The sequence below is a fragment of the Apium graveolens genome, chromosome 1, assembly GCF_009905375.1.
Source record: "Apium graveolens cultivar Ventura chromosome 1, ASM990537v1, whole genome shotgun sequence".
Taxonomy (NCBI): Eukaryota; Viridiplantae; Streptophyta; class Magnoliopsida; order Apiales; family Apiaceae; genus Apium; species Apium graveolens.
In genome coordinates, this window is record NC_133647.1 from 196332213 (window position 1) to 196357367 (window position 25155).

The 25155-nt window shown below is 34.4% G+C and overlaps 3 protein-coding genes across 4 annotated transcripts; all 3 read right to left on the reverse strand.

The window, feature by feature from the left end:
* Nucleotides 1–6758: 6758 nt before the first annotated feature.
* LOC141676524 (acireductone dioxygenase 1-like) lies at nucleotides 6759–10457 on the reverse strand. Its single transcript, XM_074482189.1, has 5 exons — nucleotides 10325–10457; nucleotides 10126–10213; nucleotides 9334–9428; nucleotides 8450–8689; nucleotides 6759–6940 (listed from the first exon to the last, which is right to left on the reverse strand). The coding sequence occupies exons 1-5, from the start codon at nucleotides 10334–10336 to the stop codon at nucleotides 6806–6808; spliced, it is 570 nt and encodes a 189-aa protein (XP_074338290.1). The 5' UTR covers nucleotides 10337–10457; the 3' UTR covers nucleotides 6759–6805.
* Nucleotides 10458–13436: 2979 nt separating this feature from the next.
* On the reverse strand, nucleotides 13437–16615 carry LOC141676530 (uncharacterized). 2 transcript variants are annotated; one of them, XM_074482200.1, is made up of 5 exons: nucleotides 16469–16615; nucleotides 14966–15043; nucleotides 14733–14850; nucleotides 14488–14640; nucleotides 13437–13866 (listed from the first exon to the last, which is right to left on the reverse strand). In XM_074482200.1, the coding sequence occupies exons 2-5, from the start codon at nucleotides 14971–14973 to the stop codon at nucleotides 13723–13725; spliced, it is 423 nt and encodes a 140-aa protein (XP_074338301.1). In that variant the 5' UTR covers nucleotides 14974–15043; nucleotides 16469–16615; the 3' UTR covers nucleotides 13437–13722. The 2 variants fall into 2 exon arrangements, with proteins under 2 accessions (XP_074338301.1, XP_074338308.1); XM_074482207.1 differs by lacking the exon at nucleotides 16469–16615 and adding an exon at nucleotides 16363–16468 and having other exon boundaries at nucleotides 13507–13866.
* Nucleotides 16616–19236: 2621 nt separating this feature from the next.
* LOC141676543 (VAN3-binding protein-like) lies at nucleotides 19237–23407 on the reverse strand. Its single transcript, XM_074482217.1, has 7 exons — nucleotides 23040–23407; nucleotides 22255–22365; nucleotides 20853–21273; nucleotides 20354–20581; nucleotides 20119–20168; nucleotides 19794–19851; nucleotides 19237–19638 (listed from the first exon to the last, which is right to left on the reverse strand). The coding sequence occupies exons 1-7, from the start codon at nucleotides 23301–23303 to the stop codon at nucleotides 19424–19426; spliced, it is 1347 nt and encodes a 448-aa protein (XP_074338318.1). The 5' UTR covers nucleotides 23304–23407; the 3' UTR covers nucleotides 19237–19423.
* Nucleotides 23408–25155: the final 1748 nt, after the last annotated feature.

The following is a 25155-nucleotide window of genomic DNA, read 5'->3' on the forward strand; positions in this document are numbered from 1 at the left end:
GTGACATAAAAGAAATTTCAGACATTGAACTCTATCTGGATGAGCTGGAGGATGTAAGGGGAATAGCTGCCTACAGACAGTTACCAGAAAGATTAGTGTTCAGATATAAAGGAGCTGGGGAAAGAACATGGCCTCTCCACAGGATTCTAAATGAAGGCTACTCTACCTTGATCAGAGTCTTTTCAGCCATCAAAAAGGATTCTGGCTTTACCAGAACAGCCAAGACTGAAATTCTCAACAAGATTGCCAACATAAGGAAGACTTGGAGGGAACCAAATGCTTTGCCCAGAACCTTACTCATACAAGAAAGGGGAACTAAAATTCACAAATCACCTCATTGGTTGATGGAATTTAGAGATGACAAAGGAGTCAGAAGATTTTTCAGACTTGAAGACCAACTCAAGATTGCCAGCAATGAAACTCTCAAGGAAATGCAATCTAAGTTGGATATCAGTGATGAAGATGAAGCTGAATTCTTCAGAAAACTCCAACTCCAAATTGAGGGAAATGACAAAGGGCTAGGAAAGAAAACCAGGGAACAAAGAAGAAAATGATGTTTTGCTCAGGCTAGAGGAGCACCCTTGGAAATACTGTAAATCTTCAATTACCTCCTAGTACATACACTTTTGCAGCACTTTTTATATTTCTACTTAGTTTCAATTCAAATATTTGTTAAGTGTTTTGTTATCATCAAGTTAACCCTGAATTTATGCCTACAGTTCTTATAGACATAAATAGGGGGAGATTGTTAGGAATATATGTGCATTAGTTTGATGATATGTTTAACAAAACACTTAAGTAGAAATTTAGTGTCTGTAGCCTCAACGGATAAGACCACTTTGGCTATCCGTTGATGGTGTAGCTTTACTTAGAAATAAGTCTAGTATTGTAGCATATTTCAGTCTCTGTATTTAAAATTGTAATTCTTAGAAGTTGAGAGAAACTATGAGTCATGTTGACTACTAGATGATATGCAGATAGGAAGGCCAATTGTAAATATTTCATGCCTTGTAATTTTGTATAAATGAAGTGGTATCAACGGATGACTTAAAAGACCTTCAACGGATGAGAAGCTAAGCTTCAACGGATGTCTCTAAAGCTTCAACGGATAACATCCTTCAACGGATGAGAGCATCAACGGATGAAAGCTTCAACGGATAACATCCTTCAACGGATGAGAGCATCAACGGATGAAAGCTTCAACGGATAACATCCTTCAACGGATGAAGTCATCAACGGATGAAAGCTTCAACGGATGTTCTGCTAATCAGCCGTTGATAAGTGGTAGTTGTACCTACAAGCAGAGGCACGTGGGTTGACAGAGAAAACTGAGATGTGGTAGCCGAATTTCAGGATCAACAGAAAAAGCAGCCGTTCTTCTTTTGTACAAAGTTGCAATAGTCAACAAAGTACTTGAGTGAACAGGAAAAGAAGCTAGTGAAGAACTTATTTTACTATTGTAATTTTATATTGTTTTTCACTTGTACACTTGGTAATATATATGAACCAAGAAGAAGCTAGTAATTAGAGAGATTTTTCCAGAGCTGTTAAGAAATATCTTGAGAGAAAATTCATCTAGTTAGTACTAGGATGCAGCTGTGATCAACATTGTTGAACACAGATTTTCTAATATACCATCTCTGGTGGAACAACAAATCCACCAGAAAAGTTTTTAAGGTCTGTTGTGTTCTTTACATTTGTGCTTGAATATATATCTGTCTGTATTAGCTTAAAGCAATTCACACACTTGTTCTTCTTGAACACACAATTTTATAAACTGCTCAAAACTTGAAAAAGTTTTGAGATTTACATTCAACCCCCCTTCTGTAAATCTCATTGTTAGTCTTCTAGGAATAACACACTATCATAGTTTCATTTTTGTTTAATTTTGTGTATTTGAAGAAGAAACTGAAATACGATGGCTCGATAGATAAAATAATATTCTAACTGTCAAGACAAATGGGACAGTCTCTTATGCAAATGGGACAGTCCCTTTACAAATGAGACAGGGTATGGGACAGTCTCAATTACACTGCAGAAAATAAATAACAGAAATAAAATGCAGAATGCTGAAAACTGAAAAGTAAAAACACCAGAAGTTTTCACTTGGTTCGGCCCCTACACCTCGTCTATGGCCTACATCCAAGCCCCCATGTCAACTAGCATAGCTAATGTATTATATCAACTTTAATAAAAAAACTTACAGTCTTTTCCTTGATTACAAATATAGCACCTGAAAGAAACCCTTTCCCGAGCTACCTTGCTACCTAGCTCACTGCTATTCCTTAGCCTTCTAGCTACCTTGCTATACTTTGAAATCAAGTTTGCCACAACCCGGCACAAAGTTGATATGAATACAAAAGTACAAGAATAAACAAATTGATTACAACTCAAACTAGGTTTCTTGTTTTTCTGGATATGAATATCTCGGGTATGAAACAAGAAAATGATGAAAGATTCTCGTGAAAGTGTTAGCTACAAATCTGAAATGAAGAGTTGTATTTATAAGTAAAGTTCTAACAGATTTATTTTTAAACACAAGATAAGGTTGGAAGATAAGTTTGTTTGAAAATATTTGAATAAAACTTTGAAACTAATCTGTTAGTACGTTTGAAAAAGATAAATCAAGTAAAGATAAGGCTTGAGAGATTTAAACTTGATTTATAAGATAAGGTGGTAGGTTTGTTTGAGATAAGGTTTATCCAGATAAACAAGATATACATAAAACCCTAACAAACCTAATCCTGAGAAATAGTCTCCTGGAAAATCTGAATCAACTGCATTCTGCAATATCTGAACTCTATTATTCTGTTGCGTTGAATTCTGGAAATCATCATAAATCTTTGTATTCCAACATTCTCCCCCTTTTATGATGATGACAAAGAGAACATAAATGCTCCCCCTATCAAAAACACTAAAGGCCTGTAAAACAAAGTTAGATACAACAGAATATATTGCAGTTTATAATACATGCAATCAATATGAGAATGAGACAACTAAAAACTGAATGAGACACGAGATCAATATGCATAAAAGAGACATTCTCAATCAATAAATACTTAAAATATAACAACCCATCCCTAAACCAGGATGTCCAGTTGTTAAAGAAAATCACATTATCAATTCAATCCAGGAAATATATCGGATAAACACACACATAAATGATCCATCAAAAAATTAAGTTCAAACACCAACACACCAGCCAAAAACATAGTCTTAAACACCCAAAAGAAGAAACATCGTCTTAAAACACATAACATCATAACAATTTCTCCCCCTTCATCATAAAAGGGGTCTCTGTAATCAGAATCGTCATCAACATGAACTGGAGCGTTGCCCTTGCCTGAACCAAAAGCCTTGTTCTGGGATGAAGGAAACACTGGAGCCGAGCCATACTCTGAAAATAACTTGTCAAAAGCTTCCTGAGCTGGTGCCTTTCCATCCCTTTCACGAAGCCAGTCAAAAATCTTTGCCTTATATTCTTCTCTGGTCATACCAAAAACTGAAGGTGGAGGAATGGTAGGGAGTGGCAGAGGAGCAGTGATTTCTTCTGGAGTACAATCTCCAATCCAGTCTCGTTTCTTGTGCCAATACATCTTGCTCTTGTCTTGCATGACTGATATGCAATACAGAGAGTTTGGCATTGATATCATCCAAAGACGAACAAACATACTTTCTAAACATCTCAAAAGAAGCATTTAGAATACTAACTTCAGAAGTTAGTGATCCGAGAGTTTTGACAGAAGCAAAATGCTGATTAAGATTAGCCAAAGCAGCAGAATTTTCATTTAATTTGATCAACAGATATTGATTCTTTCTTCAAAGCTTCAAGGCATACATCCTTCATCTCAATCTCATTTTTGAGATATTGATTTTCTTCAGTAAGTTTTGAAACCCTTTCAAGCAATGATCTGTTCTCAGCAACTAGGGCTTCTTCCTTCATGGGGTCATCCATTTCACTAAGAACTTCACTTAAAGCTTGCTTTAAATAAGCATTCTTTTCTTTCAACTTCTTAACCTGGACCTGCAAATTTAAAATAGACGAAGATATATTTGAATTATACTTAATATTATGTACCTCATCATTATCACTGGAGTTGTCCTCTAGTCCAGCAAAGCAAAGTTGAGCAACTTCATCGTCTGAATCGATCTCCACATTAGATTCATCATCACTCCAGGTAATTAATGCCTTCTTTTTGTTCTTTAGCTTGTAGCAGTCCTTTTTGAAGTGTCCTTTCTTTCCACACTCAAAACAAGTATCCTTGCTTTGATTCACTTTGACCTCCTTGCTCGGATTAGATTTGAAGTCCTTCTTCGGAAACTGTGACTTCATAGATCGTTTGGAAACATTCCGTTTGGCAAGAAATTTATGAAACTTCTTTGTTAGAAGAGCAATCTCTTCATCAGAATCATCAAGAGACTCATCTGCATCTGTATTAAGTGCAAGAGTTTTCTTACGAGGAGCTTCATCCTCTTCATCATATCTACGTAGCTGATTTTCGAATTCTTCCAATTCACTGAACAGTGTTAGAGTATCCATAGTCGAAAGCAGTGTTGAATCCTGCAGAATGGTAACCTTTGGAGCAAACTTCTTTGGCATTGCTCTGAGGATTTTCCTATTAATCTCAGATTGAGGAATGATCCTTTCCAGAAGTGAGATGGAGTTCATCAATGTCAGAAACCTCCCTTGAGCATCTCGCACGCTTTCATCTCTTTCCAACCTGAAACATTCATAGTCACTCATTAGCATACTTAATTTTACTTCACGTACCTTAGACGTGCCTTCATGGCTGACTTTGATCGTATCCCAAATCTGTTTGGCAGTAGTACATGCTGAAACTTTTCTTAATTCTGTAGCTACCATGTCATTGAGAAGTGAGTTCATAGCTTTAACAATGGAATTCATTGCGTTCACTTCTTCGGGAGAGAGATCCTTGAGAGATTTTGGCTTCCCTTCTTTCATAGGAATTGTGAAACCATTTTCTACAGCATCCCATTCAAATGCATCACGCTGGAGAAAGATTTTCATCCGAAACTTCCAGTCATTGTAGTTTTCAGCACCATGAAGCAGTGGTGGATAATTGTTTGAATACCTATCTGGTTGAGCCATGGATCGCTAGCAAAATAAACACTAAAAAGAGAATTAAATGCACCTGCTCTGATACCAAATGAAATACGATGGCTCGATAGATAAAATAATATTCTAACTATCAAGACAAATGGGACAGTCTCTTATGCAAATAGGACAGTCCCTTTATAAATGTGACAGGGTATGGGACAGTCTCAATTACACTGCAGAAAATAAATAACAGAAATAAAATGCAGAATGCTGAAAACTGAAAAGTAAAAACACCAGAAGTTTTCACTTGGTTCGGCCCCTACACCTAGTCTATGGCCTACATCCAAGTCCCCATGCCAACTAGCATAGAGAATGTATTATATCAACTTTAATAAAAGAACTTACAGTCTTTTCCTTGATTACAAATATAGCACCTGAAAGAAACCCTTTACCAAGCTACCTTGCTACCTAGCCCACTGCTATTCCTTAGCCTTCTAGCTACCTTGCTATACTTTGAAATCAAGCTTGCCACAACCCGGCACAAAGTTGATATGAATACAAAAGTACAAGAATAAACAAATTGATTACAACTCAAACTAGGTTTCTTGTTTTTCTGGATATGAATATCTCGGGTATGAAACAAGAAAATGATTTCAGATGATGAAAGATTCTCGTGAAAGTGTTAGCTACAAATCTGAAATGAAGAGTTGTATTTATAAGCAAAGTTCAAACAGATTTATTTTCAAACACAAGATAAGGTTGGAAGATAAGTTTGTTTGAAAATATTTGAATAAAACTTTGAAACTAATCTGTTAGTACGTTTGAAAAAGATAAATCAAGTAAAGATAAGACTTGAGAGATTTAAACTTGATTTATAAGATAAGGTGGTAGGTTTGTTTGAGATAAGGTTTATCCAGATAAACAAGATATATATAAAACCCTAACAAACCTAATCCTGAGAAATAGTCTCCTGAAAAATCTGAATCAACTGCATTCTGCAATATCTGAACTCTATTATTCTGTTGCGTTGAATTCTGGAAATCATCATAAATCTTTGTATTCCAACAGAAACTTGGATGAAATTTTCTACCAAATTTCAAGATCATTCAGGCAGGCTGATTTTACTATCTGAATGATTCAGACAAACAATCTGATCAACCAACATAACTTATTTTCTGTGCTGACTCTCCTCGAAAGTTTGTTTTAGTTCCTGCATTTCCATAGAAGCTGTTTTTATCACAGGGACTTTAGTATCACCATTTTCAGCATAAAACAGCCCTCGAAACTCGACACTTTCGTATTCTTGATCACTTGACTTACTTCTCTTGTTACTAATAGGTTCCACAAGTTAAGTATTTTACATGAACGATTGTTTAGTAGCTCAAAATGAGGGAGATTATTTACATCAGCCCTACCTTGAGCAGCAAGATTTCGTCGTTGAGTGTCGATTTGTTCTACCGTGTTCTGAGCCTCTTGTTGAGCAGTTTGGATGTGTTGTCTCATAGTAAAGAGAAGATTCATCGACTCAACACGGTCGTTTGGAGGACTTTGATTCATAGCTTTTGATGATTCGAAAGCTTGTGATGAGCTGCTGCTTGTTTATACAGAAATTACTTGGAGAACTCCGGAAAAATGTTAGCACTAGTCCCACAGTCACAGATTTAATGTGTAAGCTAATTACATATAGTTGGCGCTCATATTTGTAGAGTAATGATACACAGTATATATTAGAATTCATGTTCTGCTTCAGCGAGCTTCAAGAGGGGAACCAACTATAATTTTATTGACGAAATTCTTAATGTACTCTCGCCTAGAAGGATGATTATCTTGTGGCCGATTATGTGCAGTCCAAACAGGCTCTCCCAGGAACAACCTCATCAACTGCACAACCAAATTTCAAAAAAAAATAATCAAACAGTTCAGCAAGAAATTTATTAATATAAACCCGCCAGCAGTACTCGTTGATAATATAATAAAATAAAAATCAATGACTTGTGCTTCTTCACATTTTACCTAATTATTATTGTTTGTACACATTGGTCAGATCACCTAAGAAACAACTGGCAATTTGTGTTATTTACCGAACAAACAACTGTAAGTATGACTTGAGAAAGGACTAGAACAAACAACCCAATCGATTTAACATGGAGGATCAAACCTCACCACTACTGATAGAAAATTTAATAATGAATTCAGGAAGCTTTGATCATTATCACGCTCAAAATATGCACGTGTACCAAACTTAGAAACTAGTGTTGGAGGACACTGATGAAACACTTTACGTGTGGACATTAATATAAGAGATCACTGAAAATAACAAATCATACTCTTTCTTCTCCGGTTAGCTTATAATTTCGTCTGCCGGATAATATTGTTTTCTCTTTCTGATGTTTATATAAGAAATCACTGAAAATAACAAATCATCGAATTCTGATGTTTTCTCTTTCTTAGACCAACATATCCAATCTCCACACAAAAAACTTTATATATATGAAGGTCAATTAAAATGAGGATTCTGCCTTTTGCATGTATTCCACTTGCACCTTATATCTGGTTATTTAAAATCTATTACATTTAAAGATTGGTTTTTCGGGCCATGGATAAAGGACACGACCACAGGAATTCACAGAGAGGTATATATTGAAGACACGTCCAAGAAAAGTGTAGATATAACTTATAAGCGATGAGAACACCCAAGTGATTCAAATGATTAAACACACAAATAAAAAGAGCAAGATGCAGTTTTTAGTGTTGATAAGATGGAAATTATTAAGCTGAATTAATATAAATTGAGGTGAGCCTTATATTCTACTGTGTCTGATATAAACACAAAGCTGAAAGCTATGCCTACCACAAATATTTTGCAAGACAGTCTAGCCCAATACTTGGAATGAACTTCTTAGTAATCAGTAATCAAATTTCTTTTCATTATTTAATCTATTATTTTTTCCTCTTCATGGTTTCACGTCCAGTTTTCTAGGACTTCTGGATACAAGCATAATCCAATTTTAGAAGGAAGGGTCGGGAGAAACCTATACAGCACAGACTGGGGAGTGGGGAGTGTACAAATATTCTCAACTACAAAGGAGTACACTGAACTATTGAATTAAGACGACACAAACTCATGCAATAAATATACCCATATATTGAAGACAATACAAGTTGAAATCATGTTTGCCATAGTGCAACAATCATAAGATGCCAAGGAACACAATTTCTACGACGAACATAATAAATAAATCGACATACAAGGAGACCACTCTGCTCTAGAGACCCCTAGAGCCAATGTCTATGAGTGTCAACATGATTATCCAAAAAACTCAAGACCTCAAATGTACTTGCAACTCTTCAAACAGTAAACAAATAGTTCAACCGAGAGTCATTAGTTACCTTAATATAATTAGTTGTGTCAAGAGTGAAGCGGTGGTAAATCCCAGCCGGCAGGATGATGAGATCACCTGGCTTTATCCAAATTCGAATCCAACGATCATCCTTTTCCCGAACATCAAAATACCCATTCCCTTCCAAACAATAACGTATCTCTTCATCAGCGTGAATATGCTCAGTGTAGAAATTCCTCAGTTTCTGCTCATAATTCTCCACTTTCTCAGGGCATAAATCCAATATATCCTGTACACAAATCAATAGGTCAATTTTTTCATTAAAAGAATATATAATATTCCCAGCACCATCCATGCCAATTTTATAGCCCCAAATTTTAGACCCTCTTTATTGGCAAGTAGTTACTAAAAGACCTCTAAAAATTAATAAGCTCGAGACTAGAAATTTTATTAATTACTACAAATTTTTGTTAAAGTGGGAAACCTAATATAGGGATTGGATTGAAGAAACACGATAGTGTATACAATCCTCCAAAGTCCAATCCTCAATTTATCTAAGAATGCCATCTACATTTGAAATGACTATTTTTAACAGCTCGGTTTAGTCCTTGACACGTGTTATAAACCGGTTAGTTCTGTTGTAGATATACAGTGAAAGCTGTACCTGCAGGAATCATTATAGATTTACACAACTTTTATCTTTCAAAACAAAATTTATCTTAATAACTGTCTAGTAGCTAACCTTAATTCCAACGAAAATAGTTACAGTTATCAACTAATCAACGTAAAAAATGTACATCACATCTTATAATCAGACCAAACAAATTTACCTTATCGATGGTATTAACCAGCCGAGATTTCTTTTTAGATATATTTGCAAAAAGTTTAATCACAATTCTACACACACACACACACACAGATGTAAGTAGCTACCATGTAATTGTATCCCCTATCTTGTCTGATCTTCTGCAATTCTCCATCATTCTCGAAAACTTTGGGGTTTAAATTCCAATAAAGAACTCCAATCTCTGCATAAATCTTTATCAATAGATCATAAAAATAAACACCAACACTTAATCTTTAAAAAAAGATAGAAACTTTATACAAAATCAGTATAAATCTTTATCACCGAACCATAAAAATTAACACCAACACTTAATCTTCAAGAAAAGACTATAACTTTAAACAAGACCAGCATAAATCTTTATTATCAGATCATAAAAATTAACACTAACACTTAATTTTTGAAAAAGATTGAAACTTTAAACAAGACCATCATAAATCTTTTTTATTAGATCATAAAATTAACACCAACACTTAATCTTTGAAAAAGATTGAAACTTTAAACAAGAGCAGCATGAATCTTTATCATCAGGCCTCAAAATTAACACCAACACGTAATCTTTAAAAAAGATTGAAACTTTAAACAAGATAGCATAAATCTTTATCATCAGACATAAAATTAACTTCAACACTTAATCTTTAATAAAAAGATTGAAACTTTATACAAGAGCAGCATAAATCTTTATCATCAGATCATAAAATTTAACACCAACACTTAATCTTTAAAGAAAGATTGAAACTTTAAACACCACTTAATCTTAAAAAAAAGATTAAAACTTTAAACATGATAAGCATGAATCTTTATCATCAGACCATAAAAATTAACACCAACACTTGATCTTCAAAAAAGATAGAAACTTTAAACAATATCAATAAAACCACCTGCTAAATGATCAGGTGAAACAAATTCTTGAGGGTTGCAATGATGAGGAAGCCTTTTATCTTCATCATTTTCTTGCATAAACCATGCCTGTATACATACATATATTGTAATTATAAAAGAGCCCATGTGAATTAAGTGCATATAAATTGAATAAAAAGACTAGTTGAGAAATAATGAAGTAAGAAGAAATAAATTCACCTCAATCGCCATGGGTTGTGTTGTGGATTGTTGGCAATTTTAGTAGTGAAAGGTGCTGATAAGTTAAGTGGTATACCGACTGCAAAAATGGATAAATGGGATTAATCAGCTGATAATTTAAATAAAATTCCAATATCGTAAAAATCGGTAATCGAAATTAACCGGCAAGTTTCTCTTCTACAATGAATCGAAATGAAATGATTAAATAGACTGGTATTTTATAAAATATATAGTAATATTTAATTAGAAAGCTTTATAGTTTAAAATTAAAAAATACGTATAAATTTATCGCATTTTAAAATCAAATTGGTAGATTATCTTAAAACGATTAATCAACAAATCGTAAAAATTGGTGATTAATAAAATATATCCTAACAAATAGTAAAAAAATAAGTCGAATTGTAAGCGTGAAAACTTATAATTTTAGTACATTTTTATTGATTTTTTTATATAATAATGGTGAACCCTGTATTCACGTAAACTTTATCAATCAAATTGACTTAAAATTATAAGTTTTCGTGTTGCTAGGAGGCACACAATAGAAAATTTGAAAATAAAATTAATTAATAATTAAGTCTATTCTGATCCATTTTTGTGGCAGGGGCGTCAATTTCAAGAAATAGGCCCCGAAATTTTACTTATCGAACTCGAAACTCAAAATTCTCAATCTAAATTCCTATGTTTTTCAAGTGACTTAGGAATCGGGATCGTGTTAAATTATTCTCAGTCCGTCCCAACCATTTGTTTACATTTGAATTGAGTACGGAAGTTAAGAAAAATGATAAATTAGTGGTGGAAAATTAAAAAAGTGAGTAAAATGATGGAACCGATTAATATTTTATGTATAAAGTGAGTATAGTTGAGATAAATAGTGAATGAGTTTACTTTTTATATTATAAAAACTTTACTATTTTTTTAAAAATATTTGAAAAATAAAGAATTTGAAGTTACGTCACAAAAATTAAAGTGCAAAGAAATGGTTACGATTGGAGCACTATGAAATTCATTCATTTTCTTTTTCTTTTGCAAGCAAAATAAAATTCATTTCATCGACTCAAAGTTTCGGCCAACGAAAGTGGCGCCAGTAAAAAAAAATACCATCTTCTGGAAAGATACGATCAGGAATGTAATGTAAGGCGACTCTCTAGCTAGGTTATGTGCCACTCGGTTGCATATGGTTTAATGAAACTTAAAGACACATCATGTTGTGATGATAAGAAATGCCAAAGGAGAACTTAGATCAACCCTGTGCTAGGTATGGCTATAGCTATCAGCATTGCTAGGTATGGCTTTAACTACAACGAGTCGCTAATAAAGGGTTGGTTTAATTAGGACGGTCAATGGATCGGATCTGCCTTTATCCATATTCAAATCCATTTAATTTTACCGGATTCGGATCCGGATCGGATTTTTGTCGGATTTTTTATAACCTGATCCATATCCGGATCCATTAGGATCATTGGATCACGGATCAGAGCTCCGATCCGTTTATATTTAAAAAAATAAAATACAAACAAAATTTCTTATATAAATCCATGAATCTGCTTCCTGCAAAAAGATGATGAGAAAGTAGATAACTTTTTTATTTCTCGTTATATAGATATCAATTTCTTATTCAGAAAGGGATTATATACTTAAATAAGATTTCTTACTTCGCCTTCGCCTTCTTATCTCTCTCTCTTGGGAGTATGAAACCCATTGATAAGCACAGTTGTTGTTGTACCACTTGCATATGGTAACTTATAGTCAATTATCAGACAATGATCAATTTATAATATTTTTATATATAATATAATATAATATATATATATATATATATTTAATAAATAATAAATTATCCGGATTAGATCATTAACGGATCGGATCGACCTAAATTCATATACGGTTCTTATCGGATCGGATCGTTATCGGATCGGATTTTTTTCGGATCGGATTTTTTTTTAATTGATCCATATCCGCTCCATTAACCATCGGATCGGACCGGATTTCCGATCCATTGACAGCCCTAGGTTTAATGGTTCAGCTCTTCTCCATTTTGCTGGAATTTCGACTCATGGTGTATGTATGTGTAGTTAGAAGCAAAAAAAACTATAACGAGGCTATCCGATTCCACCATAGCATCCCCCATCCAAAAAAATTTAGCAGGCTCAATGACGCCTCTCTCGCCCCCAACAGCCTCAGCCATCTCCGCCTTACTCGGAAAACATTTTGACACAGTGCTTTAATAAGGCTTCCCTTTTCATATCGAGCCACCCAACTTGTGACAAAACGACCACCATTACAAAAACATAGCAGCATCATCAGTATTTACCTTGATTGTTGACGACAATGGCAGAATTCAGTGCTCTGACTAACCACGCCTCAGACTCTTTTAATGTTGTGGTGGTTCAATATCAAGGTTTTGAGCACTACTCCGTTGATCAAGGTCATTTCACGCTGATGAAACTACGTTCTCAGCAGCTGATTGTTGATTTTGCAAGCCTCGTTCATTCCACACTTCCCACAATGCTCAACACATCACTCCCACCTCTTGAATTTCCCTCCCTGAATAACTGTTGAAAATTAGATCTAACCATTCTCGAGAATCATTAGTTCCATCACTATTCAAGTTAAACCTGCTAATGTTTAACAATGAACAGGGATATCAACCAGAATGTGCTTAGTAGATTCAGCACCAAAATTATATATAGGGCACTTGATATCTAGCTCCACTTCTTTTGATTTTGAAAGTACTCTGGTATGTACACAATTAGAAATGGCTCACCATAACAAGTTCTTTAGCTTTGGGGGTAATCTGAATCTCCACGGTTACGTACAAAATCAAGATATATCGGTCTCCATTCCATTACCAGCATCCCACTCTTAAATTAAACTGTAAGCTCGACATATTGAATAAGTTCCAGAAAATTCTCGATGCCAACTCCATCTATCACACCCTGCCATCTCACTCGATGGAATACCCATAACCAGATCAAAGTCTCTGTCCTCCAGTAAATCATGAAGAACACCCACATCCCACTCACGACATCCGACCCTAATGAGAGCCTGAAATTTCACACCGTGCAGCCGATGGTGACATTAATCGTACAATAAGAATAATAAAACTAACCAATAAAACACATTAAAAAGATTCTATTTATAAAAAAATTGGATATCACTAAATAAAAAAACAAGCAAAATACCTAGACAAATAAATGACTTCAAAAATCTCCAGGCATTTCTGATAATATGTAAAAGACTAGTTTTTTACATGCCATTATGTCAAAAGAAGCCACCAAGAATACACTCAAACACACCATAATCCAAATGACCACTGAAATGTTGATGGTACTAATTTACTAGCTTTCTTTAACTCTCTTTCATTAGGACAACTATTTTGAACATGAAACTATATACTCTCAACTTGGCCGGGCATCATTCTCGGCCTCCTCAGTAACTCCATCATCAGTCTCAACTGGAGTTGGTAAAGGAAACACTTCTGCCACCATATCCACTAATTCATCAATATTTTCTCCAAATCGCTTTTCACAATCTTCCACAATCTGCAAATGAAATGTTAAATATCATATTCATAACATAATGAAATTTTTAATGACCTCCATGATATCTAAATATGCACTTATGCATAATTGTGGGCCTTTAAAAAACTGCAATTAATTTTTTTGATTAAAAATTATTAACTTGCATCACTTGAATAAAATACACCATGTAGTTCAGATCTGGGAATTGTTGCTGGAAGATCCTTTTATTCATCAAAGTAAAGACTAGCATTGACAAGCAAACAAGGGCTGTAATCTGTATCATTAATTTTTAGATGGTGCTGTTATGTTTTAGCTGGTCGGCTGTTACACCGGTTAGTTGCTCGACACCTGCCTGGCCGCTCTACTCATTTATCTTTAGAAAATTGACATTTGCCCACAAAAAAGGAGGAGTATTTAAGAATGTACTTGTTGGCTTACAAAAGCGAGTTGTTTAACACCTATTCACCAGTTTGGTTACCTAATATATAACACCTTGCAGCATTTAACACAAGCCAATGATGCATACACAAGGCGCTATTACATAGATGGGAATAATTATTTGTAATCATTAACATTAAATATATCAGGTACAGACAATACTAGGAGCAAAACAAATTAATATGTTTCAAAGTGTAATATTACCGAGTCAATTTCAACACCAGAAGAAGGTCTAATGTTAATGATGTTGAGAATCTCAGCTTTTGCAAGTTTGTATTTTTCGCTTTTCGAAATAAAATCAGTGATGCTCTCTTTGGTTTGATAGCAAGCCACACTTTGGTCCAAATAGTCAAAAACCTAAATAAGATGATAAAATTCAATCAGTAATTTTAACAGTAGTTAATGCTTTTTCGACAATAATGTGATATTGTTTTAGTGAATATGCCGACCTTATATTCTGATGGCGCTACTGGAGCTATAACACGTGTCGTGTCCTTTCCAGCCCCCCTAGATCGCAGGAAATCAAGTACCTCAAAATTTGTAAGTGGCCCAGCATTGGCTTTTAATCTGAAAATGTCCAAGCATACTTGATCACCACCAAAAAGCTAGAAAGAACTATTCATGCTTAAAAACATAATTGCCAAGAGTTAAAAAATAAAAGTAAAACAGTTGAATTACATACATCTTCATCAGGAATCCAAAATCTGTGCCCTATTTGTTGCTAGTTATCGCACTTTTTATATACAGAAGCAAGAGCCACCTGCACCAGAATAGTACTTAGTAAATTTTGAATCCTTCCGGGGTAAATTAAAAACCACAGCATTTACATATAGTATAAGAAAACCATATTTGTCATCTAATTTATCACTTAACACAGTGCAGCACTTATTATCCAGACTCGTCTGACCCGGATTTCTCCAGTCGCATTCAAATATATAAAGCTCAAAATATAGGCAAACAGAGTAACCAACCCCTCAATTCAAGCGTTAACCTACTTCAACAAAGCACTCACCTTCCGACATTGAATCCTCACACAGGTTGAGTCACTACATTTAGTCGTAATTAGAGTTTCATGTCTTCAATTACAGAAATAAGCAAAAAATAATAAGTAAATAAAGTCACAGCCTCAATCTCAAGTACTAGATGATTTGGGCTGGCATCATATCCTCTTAGAAAGAGGTCTTCATCATTGAAAGCAAAGAACCGTGAATCAATGATAAGGCTGAAGCAAGGAGTTTGTAAATGAGGTATCAAGGAACCCCCCCCCCCCCCAGTAAATTTGGTAGACAATAATTTTTTTCAAAAATAAATACACAATCCATATAGGATATAGCTATACATGACAACAAGCAATGTGCAAAAAGCTAACAGACAAATAAGAAACTTCCCAAAATTTCCAACAAGCAAATTACCAAGAAAGTATTAAATTGCAAAGGACGTGTCCAACAATAAGATATGTTTCTGCTTGGCTATTAAACAATCAGAATATAAGTCAAGTATCTACCGTCCCTTCTATGTTGATGCATTTTTTATCATAATCAGCCTTGTTTATATGATGATCCCAAACCAAATCAAACTAAAAACTCAAAAGTACGCTCTGGGGCAGGTGATCAGGACCTAAAATCCTAAACCTTATGTACATTTAAAAGACCCTGGGTTTTACATGAATTTTTCAGCAAAATTCACAAATTACCTTAGCAACATTCTTACAAGAAAAATTGGTATAGAAATACCAAAAAATAACAAAATATAGTGTTGACAGTAGCATAAGTAAATATTCTTCGATAGCATAAAATCTAGGCCATGGTTTGCGTGCAACGGTGATTCACCCTTGTACCCTAACAAAATACAATTATACATAACTAAAACCCTCCAATTTCCGATAGAGCACGCAACATTACTACCAATTTCAATCAACATATGTAAAACAATAAAACAATTCTGTCTGATACAAGCACACACTTATATTCCATCGAAACACAAACACGATACTAACGAAATCATACACACATTACAAAACAGTACAAAACAACAGCTAAATAACTCAATACAGCTAATAAATTCATAAGCACTGCTTACTTGTAATTAAAAACTAAAGAATAAGTTAGTTAGGGAATATAATTCTCAGAGGACATTTATCAAACACTTAGAAGGCAAAACAAAATATGTAATAAGAAAGAAGTACCGGACAAAGTGAGTTGACGAGGTATTAGTGAGTTAGAGCACAACGCAAAAGACAGCTCTGAACCAATGTCTGAAGATTGGTTATTTAGCGAAAAAAGAGCCTCAGGGTTTATTTTACGGGCTTTATATTTGGGTTTATGAGAAAAATTTCGGGACTTATATTTTTAATGGAGAGTCGTAATTTTTTAAATAAATTATGTAATTATAAAAATATCCCTCGTATATTTATATTAAAAAAAATTGTAATTAAAAAAAATCCCTTGTATATTCACATTTAAAGAAAAATTTGTAATTAAAAAATACCAATTGGATTTTACTGGTTTAAAATACCGGCTTTACAACCCGTGTGACTAACGGTTCTTTATTAATATTTTTATATTATTTAAAATTATACTAAAAAAAATTGGATCTTTATCTTATTAGTATAGTTATAAATAATAATATAAATATATGTTGTTGTTGTGATTCGAATCTGAATATTTGGTAGTGTATAAATAATATAAATATTTGTTGTTGGTGGGGTTCGAACCTTAGTGTTTTAGTAGTGTATAAATAATAATATAAATATTTGTTGTTGGCGTGGTTCGAACCTGGGATTTTAAATACTGTATATTACTTTAGTACTAGCTTAAATTTCGTGCGATGCACGGGTTCCCGTTAATATTTAAAAATTTTATTTATCATGTCATATTATAATTTTAAAATATTTTTATAAATATATAATAATTATAATTTATAATAAAAATAATACGATAATCTGTGGTCGTAGTTTAGTAGAATAAGTAGACTATGTCTAGTAGTTTAAGAATTTAGTAATTTAGCGGATATATAACACTATTTATTTGTTTTTTATAACCAAAATTAGGGGATAACCGTTTAACCAAATTATAACTCATTCCGGTTATTATAGTATAGTATATATTTGAATCTAACGGTCCTGATCAAAAAATCTGACTGTCGTAAACGAGGATAACCAAACAAACCAAAAAAATAATACTTACTAAATTATACCTCGTTTCGGTTATCATTATAAAGTATGATTTATTTTACTTATTTGCTATTGCCCCCATATGAACTACAGAACAGTAAACGAATTCAGCCTTTGGACAGAAAAGAAAATACTACTACAAGAAAATATATTGATTTAGGGAAATGAAAACTTGGAGATTTTTTTCTCGTAGCAAAGAAATTGTGTAAAGACAAAACTGTCCCTACGTACTTTTCTTTTTGACGATGTATTGTACTTTTAAAAAATCAATGCCGAAATAATTTGATATTTTCATATTTTTTTGTTCCAAGAGTTGAAAAAGAGTCCGGAAAAATAACACGTCCCTGGATTTATTATCGGACTCAATTTTTAGATTTGGAAAATTTTAAATTAATAAGATGTGAGTTGAGATTAAACAATATATTTTTAAGAACGAGGGAGTAAAATTAAGTTTAAGATAAAATTTATAGAGACGTATAAAAGTGTTTCGTTAGTATATGTTTCGTGAAGGAATTAAAAAATCAAGTATATTTAGTTACTAACATAGTAACATGAGTGTTAAAATCGATAATCATAACTAATCGAGTGAGAGATTAATCAGTAAATCGAAAATTAATTATACCGAACAACCTTGACACAAATGTGAATCACATTTTAACCAAGTTTCAAAGACCAAAACCTTGACACGTGCTTCCCATAATTCTACAAGAATACATAAAAGCTAGTGGAATTGAAGTAAAGGAATGTTTTTTCATTCTCCGTTACTCCCTCCGTGTATGTTTACATTACTATTCGGTACATATTTCGAGACTTCTATAAAATATAGTTTTATAATAATTTATTTATTTTTGAATAAAAGTTTAAATATAAAATTTTTATTCAAAAAAAAAATTAGAAAAAATATTATGAAACTATATTTTATAGAAGTCTCGAAATACGTACCGAATATTAACGTAAACATACCAGTTGGACGGACGGAGTATTTTATTTTTTTTTATCGTAAGTAACCCGCAGCCGCTACCCTTCGGGTGCGCACTGGGTAAACCCTACGGGCTCACGCAATAGCCTGCAAACCACGTGAACCAAGGTAAACCGCATTTAAGCGAGAGGCTCTGACTGAGGAGGCATAATCATAAATTCTCCTCCCGCGGGATTCGAACCTGTGACCAAGAAGATAGTTTTCCTCTCTTTAACGAGCTAAACCAAGTATTTGACACTTCCTTTGTACAATATTTTGATTCTTTGATCCGCTTTTTGACTGGCTTTCTGGTCTAAATTTGTCTTTTTCCTTTACACTTCACTCCCATCCTTTATTTCTCACTCTCATGGGGACTCACTGCACCTTTAGATCAAACAAAATCCCAATAATAAATTTACCAGAAGAAAAAAAGAGTTATGCAGAGTACTTGTGTTTCTAAAAATCGGCGATTTACTCAAAAAATCTGTCAGACAGTTGTCGATCTGGTAACAGAAAATCGCTGATTTTTAGTATTATAATTTTAGAGAAAAATTCCTACATGTAGTAAAATCGTTACATGTATGTAGAGAAAAATAAACATTTCGAATAATCATTACCAGAAAAACATTCCAAAGATAGACGTTTCCAATAACCACTCGTTCCAACGGATGCTAGATATCCCAAAATTTTATCAAATATATGGCTAGAATAGTATTATGGTGCTAAATATCGATTAATAGGCATATTTCGATGTTATTTGGGACACTTGTTCCTTATTTTGGGCTAATATTGGACAATTACTTCAAAAAAACAGAGGGGGCAATTTGGATAATTTAATACATTAATTTCACCATTTATACAAAATGAGAAATCCCAACAAATGCCAAAAGCAGATGGTTAGTCCAACAAGCAAAAACAAGGCCATAAAAAGTTAAGCATCTGGCTATTTATATAATTACTATTCCCAGTTGTCCCATTTGCACATTCTTACCCCTGTTATACAACAATGTTCATATCTTATGCCTATTGTTCTTTTCAGCAGCAACTGCCAGCAGCCTTGAAACACCTTGAGTCCATATATCACACTCCCTCTGATTCTTGCACTCGAATTCGACCAGTCCACGCGACACCGTCTTCAGGCCGAAGTATCGACGATGTTCGCCACCCTCGAGCAAATGGCGCCCCGGCCAAGATGGCATATCTTTAATCACCTCCAACACGATATCTACGGAGATTTAAGACAATGATTAAAGATGACAACTTTTGATCTTTTATACCTCTAATGCATATTGCTTTCACAAATCCCTAAATGGCAGGAAGATACCATTACCTCAAAATCATGAGAAAGATGAAAAGAGATAAAAGCATAAAACAACTTACTCTTTTTCTTTTTTGTGATGGTCCCTGCAGCATGTCTACTCTTCATCTTCAAAGTTACCTGCAAATATAAAAGCAGAAATATCTGTTAGATCCATGCAAATGGTAATGACAGATATGAACAATATAGATAAAGCTGGTTTATCACATTTGGCTCTATCATGAAATACTTTAACTTTTCAATCTTGAAATTTTCTTTAAGAAGTTTACACTTTTTTTAGCTAACCTAATCAACACTCAAATGATCATCAGTAAAGTCTAGTTATTAAATTTGATCAGACTTTTAAAACAGTTACAAATCAGTAGATTCATAATCATAGAAACAAACCTGGCCCGTCCTGTTGATATAAACAGATACAATCTTCCAGTGAAGATCACCTGCATTTAAAGATGACAAAAGTTGTTTAGCAAATAAAAAGGATGACAAAACTCAAAAGTATTGTTTTATTTGAAACTGGCTAAACAAAAATTAGATAGCCACAAGCAAGTCAATAAAATGAACGATAACCGGTTTGCATTTTAGAACTTGCTAACAATTAAACAAAAAATAAAAATTAATGAACCTTTACGGGTGCGCTTGAGGAGCTCACAGCCTCTGGCAAGCAATTCTCGACTGCAGATACCAAGGAAATTCTCCTCAGGGACAAGCTCACCACTAAAACTACCATTGGAACTATTGTTACTCCCACTATTGCCACTATTGTTCATTCCCTTCTCCACTGGAATCACTGCAGCTATATTCCACACATCCTTTAGTGCTCTAGCCTTCAAGGTGGCTACACCACGCAGAGCTACACATAACACGGAACAAAGGCATATCATTAGGCATGTGTTAATGCACCATAACTACTGACACCAATTGCATTAACATCGGTATTAAACTATCAATGACTGTATTAAAACTAACTATTGAAAATGATAATTCAAGCATACTTCATGAAGGTTTAACTCCCAAGGACACGGTTATAACAGAATAATTCCATCTATAAATTGTTAATATCCTTGTATAACTATGGCAAATGCTAAATTATACAATTTCCATAACACATGTTAAAGTAATACCAGTTGCGGCAGCTGCTGTTAGCGTCATGATATCACCAGCTGACCGAACATTGACGGCTGAACTAACAACTGATGCTAGATGATCACGCTCCGCACCCAGCTGCTCTGCCGCCTCAACACATTGGGCTGCAACTAGTGTTGCAGCAGAAGCCACAGCCATGTCAGTTTTAGCCATATGCTCGTCTTTTCCTGTTGCAGATGAGGCAGCGGTTGCAGCGGCAATGGCTGCAATAGCAGCAGCAACTCCAGCCACCGAAATAGATGCATGAAGCTGTGCATTTTGAGCCCTTGCTTCCTCTTTCTTTTTCTCTCGCCTGTCCTTTAACCACCTTCCAACGGTCTTCCCACCTCCAGCAGGAGTAGGGCCTCCAAGAGTTCCGCCTCTGAACTGGCTGTTTAAAGAATTATTCATACGACTAAACTGCACACATATAAAATTAGGGTCACTGCTTGTGAAAGATAAAAAACCACTGAAGAAGCTAAAAGTGCAATTAATGAGTGCCCGCTTCAAGATATGCAATGACTAGCAATATGATCACACCACACTTAACTTGTGACCTACAATCAATTTGCCTATTTGATGCAACATGGACCAAACTGCATTAAATCAAGACCATCACCAAGTTTCTCACAAATAACTATCCAGCCAATTGTACATTACATTCTTTACTTCTTCCCATTCCCAATTCCATCTACAAACTATACGGAAATTAGGACCAAATCCGTGTCCTGCACCACTTACTAGAACTCTAGAACATACCTCAATTCAGATACAAAACTTTGACCTCCTCAAAAAACCCATCTTTCAGTTATTTTATAACCATCTCTGGACCATCAAACGATCAACTATCACTATTGTCTTTTATTTGGTAGAATACATGGTGTTTCATGTAGAATTTGAAACATGACCTTGTTTACAAGACTTCCCCATAATCCTCATGTCATATAATTTCACATGAAACATTCTTATAAGATACAATAATTTTGGACACAAATGGGTGGTCAAATTTAATATGTGGAGCACCTTATATTAAAATGTATCACCTACCAAAAGCTAGCATCACTATTGAATCATTTATTTCTTACATAAAAACAAATTTGTGAACTATCTTGTCCTGAGTAAAGCTAAATAAATTAAATTATACAAATAGCAAACATTTTGGCCTACATGATACCTTGCTTGTAAAAAAGGAAAGCATCAAATATGAAAAAGTCATGGGTTAAAGAGAAAGCTGAAACATGTATGATCTCTACTTGGTTCCCCCTGCCAGTGGTATCAAACTTAAACATACAAGTACAGACATATGCAGGTGTGTCATGTGTGTGTGCATAGGTAGGTAGGGAGAGAGAGAGGGAGAGAGAGAGAGAGAGAGAGAGAGAGAGAGAGAGAGAGAGAGAGGACCTTGTGGTCATCCATTTCAGAAGGAGAGACAGGGGGGCTGTCACTGAGAGAACCATTTAAAGGACCACTGCTGTGCGAAAGCCTCCCAGATGTTCTTGGTGACACCTCCTGCTGCAAAAACACACAATCAAAAAATTTTAAAAAATTAAGATAATTGATCATCATTTACAAGCATAACCCATTTTTATTTAAATAACAAAGAACTTGATTCTTGAAAGAAAATGATAAATAAACAAGCAAAAACACAGCCAACAAAATAAAAATTAGCCACTTTGCTAGTTTCAATAAATTGAAGTGTATTGATCTTCCCCATGACCCAAAAGATAAGTTTAGAGTTTTTTTTTATGTATGCATAGAACAAATATATATGGGATTAAATTATTAAAACTTGTACAAAACAAGAAACGTAAAACAAAAGGTGTACAGACATACTGTATTACATAAAACACACAGCCACACCACACACAGGTAGAGAGAGATTATATAAAACACACACAGAGAGGGAGAGATATTACATAAAACACACATAGGGGGGAGGGAGAGAGGGGGAGAGAGAGAGAGGGAGAGAGAGAGAGAGAGATTATATAAAACACACACAGGGGGAGAGATAATACATAAAACACACATGAGAGAGAGAGAGAGATTACATAAAACACACAGAGAGAGAGAGATTACATAAAACACACAGAGAGAGAGAGATAGAGAGAGAGAGAGAGAGAGAGATTACATAAAATACAGTGGGAGAGAGAGAGAGATTACAAATTATGGAGTAAAAAAATACTTACAGACTGAGACATGATACGTTCCAAGATAAGCTGAGAAGTTTGAGAAGAAGCAAAAGAGAAAGGGTTGCCAGAAACAGTAGCCATTTCTTCCAACTCACCAGCCAAGTCCTCGAAAATAGTGCCACTACCATTACCACCACCGATAGTCTTAGTAGGTGCTATGGTCTTAGAAAGTTCAAAAGCAGAGGCACTCCAAGAACGAGACAAGAACTCCATTGGCTCCATTGGAGTCTCTGGTGGTCTATACACCTGAGCCTGCTTCATGTTTTTGTTGGTGTGTTTGGGTTTGGTGAGGGGGAAAGTGGGATTTTATTTATTGAGTTAATGATGAGTTTGAGATTTTATAGGGAGGGAGGGAGAGAGAGAGAGAGAGAGAGAGGAGAGAGAGAGAGAGAGAGAGAGAGAGAGAGAGAGAGAGTGGCTGCTGAGTGACACTGTGACAGACAGGAGTAGTAGTGTAACAACTGTTTAATGCTTGGTTTGTTAAGTGTGGTCTTGAAAATTGAAATTTGCTGTCCCCGAAGCAAATTGTGTGAGGTTTTTTAAGTTGTGAAATTTAGGATAGTAGTAGTATTATTTGAGGAGCAAAAATTTAACTTGTGAGATTTATGTCATTATCGTTTTTTAATAATTGTTTTTATTATTGTGTTAACATAGGCTAATTTTGTCTTTTCAAAAAAATTTACTTTGAAAACAAAAAATTTTGAAATTTATTGTGCTAAAAGAGATGTTAAAAAATTGAAGCCTCAAATCCGATTCAATTCTGGCCATGTTTGACCCGAATCATTTTTAAATAAATCAGGTATAAGATCGGGATAAAATCTGATCCAACGATAAAATCCGACTCAATGAGTTTTTGCGATTTTCGAGGAGAATAATTGGATACTCCAATTAAAAAGGCCTCAAATATCATTTTTTTTTAATCAAATGACCCTGGATGCCAATTTCTAAAAAATTGACCAAAATTGTCGCTCTATCACTTAGTTTCAATTCATGTTTTTGTTATTAAAGAAAAACGCAAATGTGTTTCTCGATTTTGTTCCAACATCTAAAACATGACTTCAATTCATGTTTTTTGTAAGAACATGAATTCAATTCACGTTTTTTAATGTTTTTTTATTGTAAAAACATGTGTTCAATTTACGTTCAAATTCATATGGAGTTAATCTTCAAAACCAAATTTGAAGCTCCGTTTTGACATTAAAAGCAAAAGTTCAAATTGTGTTTTGAATTTTAAAAAAAATAGTTAAACAGCACATGCAACTGCGTTTTTAATGAATAAGAAAATCATAACACGAAATTCCGTTTTGGGGTGACAATTAGGGCCGATTTTTCGGCAAGTGACATTGATGGTCATTTAACTCAAAAAAGTGACATTTGGGGCTAAATCCCCAATTCAATTTTGTCGGAAATATTCCTTTTTTACAAGTAATTTAATTTACTTTGACATAATTAGTTATCCAAACATATAAATTAAGATATATTAACAGTAGCAACTGAAAAATGAATAAAAAATAAAAACTTGGGACTTTTTACCTATGAAGATCGATGAAAGCCCTTAGAAAGAATTTATGCGAGGCTACTCAATAAAGAGAGAAGGGACTAGGGTTTTGTATTTATAATTTTATATATCTTAAAATTTACGTAAAAAGTTAAATAAACTTATATTTTAGGACGAAGAGAGTAGACCGACAACTTTATTTAAAGGGAATCAAACATGCCTAGGTGCAGTAGTGCTCGGAGGTTGCTAGCTAATAGGAAGAAATTAATTATGAACCAGCCCACCCCTAGTGCATTAGTGGGCTATTGTACTATCCATAATTATAGTTACCCTGAATTCTAACCCCACACGAGCCCAGGTTTTGCCTACTTCTGACCCGGGCAAATTAAGTGACCCCACTGACAATTAAATTGGGACACTTTCATTCTTTCAAGCAAGGCAATGTCCCTTACAGTTGGGTACACTGCCCTTATTTTACTTCTTTTATTGTGGGGGGCACAGTGCAGATGCATTTGTTTTACTCCATATAATTCAGTATTCCCTCCGTTCCCTTAAACGTTTCCTCTTTTGACTTTTTGTCCTGTTTACGGTAAGCGATTGACTATTAATTTACGT

Bases quoted from the DNA above. Each gene is read 5' to 3' on its own strand.
- LOC141676524 (XM_074482189.1), bottom strand. The intron at 9,429-10,125 runs GTGGTTTTATTG...AGATTTATGCAG, and splicing joins TTCACCTGATCATTTAGCAG to AGATTGGAGTTCTTTATTGG. The intron at 8,690-9,333 runs GTAGCTACTTAC...ATTTGTGTACAG, and splicing joins ATAGGGGATACAATTACATG to GATATATTGGATTTATGCCC.
- LOC141676530 (XM_074482200.1), bottom strand. The intron at 14,641-14,732 runs GTCGGCATATTC...CATCTTATTTAG, and splicing joins TAGCGCCATCAGAATATAAG to GTTTTTGACTATTTGGACCA. The intron at 13,867-14,487 runs GTAATATTACAC...TTTCATTTGCAG, and splicing joins CTGGTGTTGAAATTGACTCG to ATTGTGGAAGATTGTGAAAA.
- LOC141676543 (XM_074482217.1), bottom strand. From the start codon at position 23,303: ATGAAGCAGGCTCAGGTGTATAGACCACCAGAGACTCCAATGGAGCCA. The intron at 21,274-22,254 runs GTCCTCTCTCTC...ATATGTGTGCAG, and splicing joins CTGAAATGGATGACCACAAG to TTTAGTCGTATGAATAATTC. The intron at 19,852-20,118 runs GTTTGTTTCTAT...TTATATTTGCAG, and splicing joins ATATCAACAGGACGGGCCAG to GTAACTTTGAAGATGAAGAG.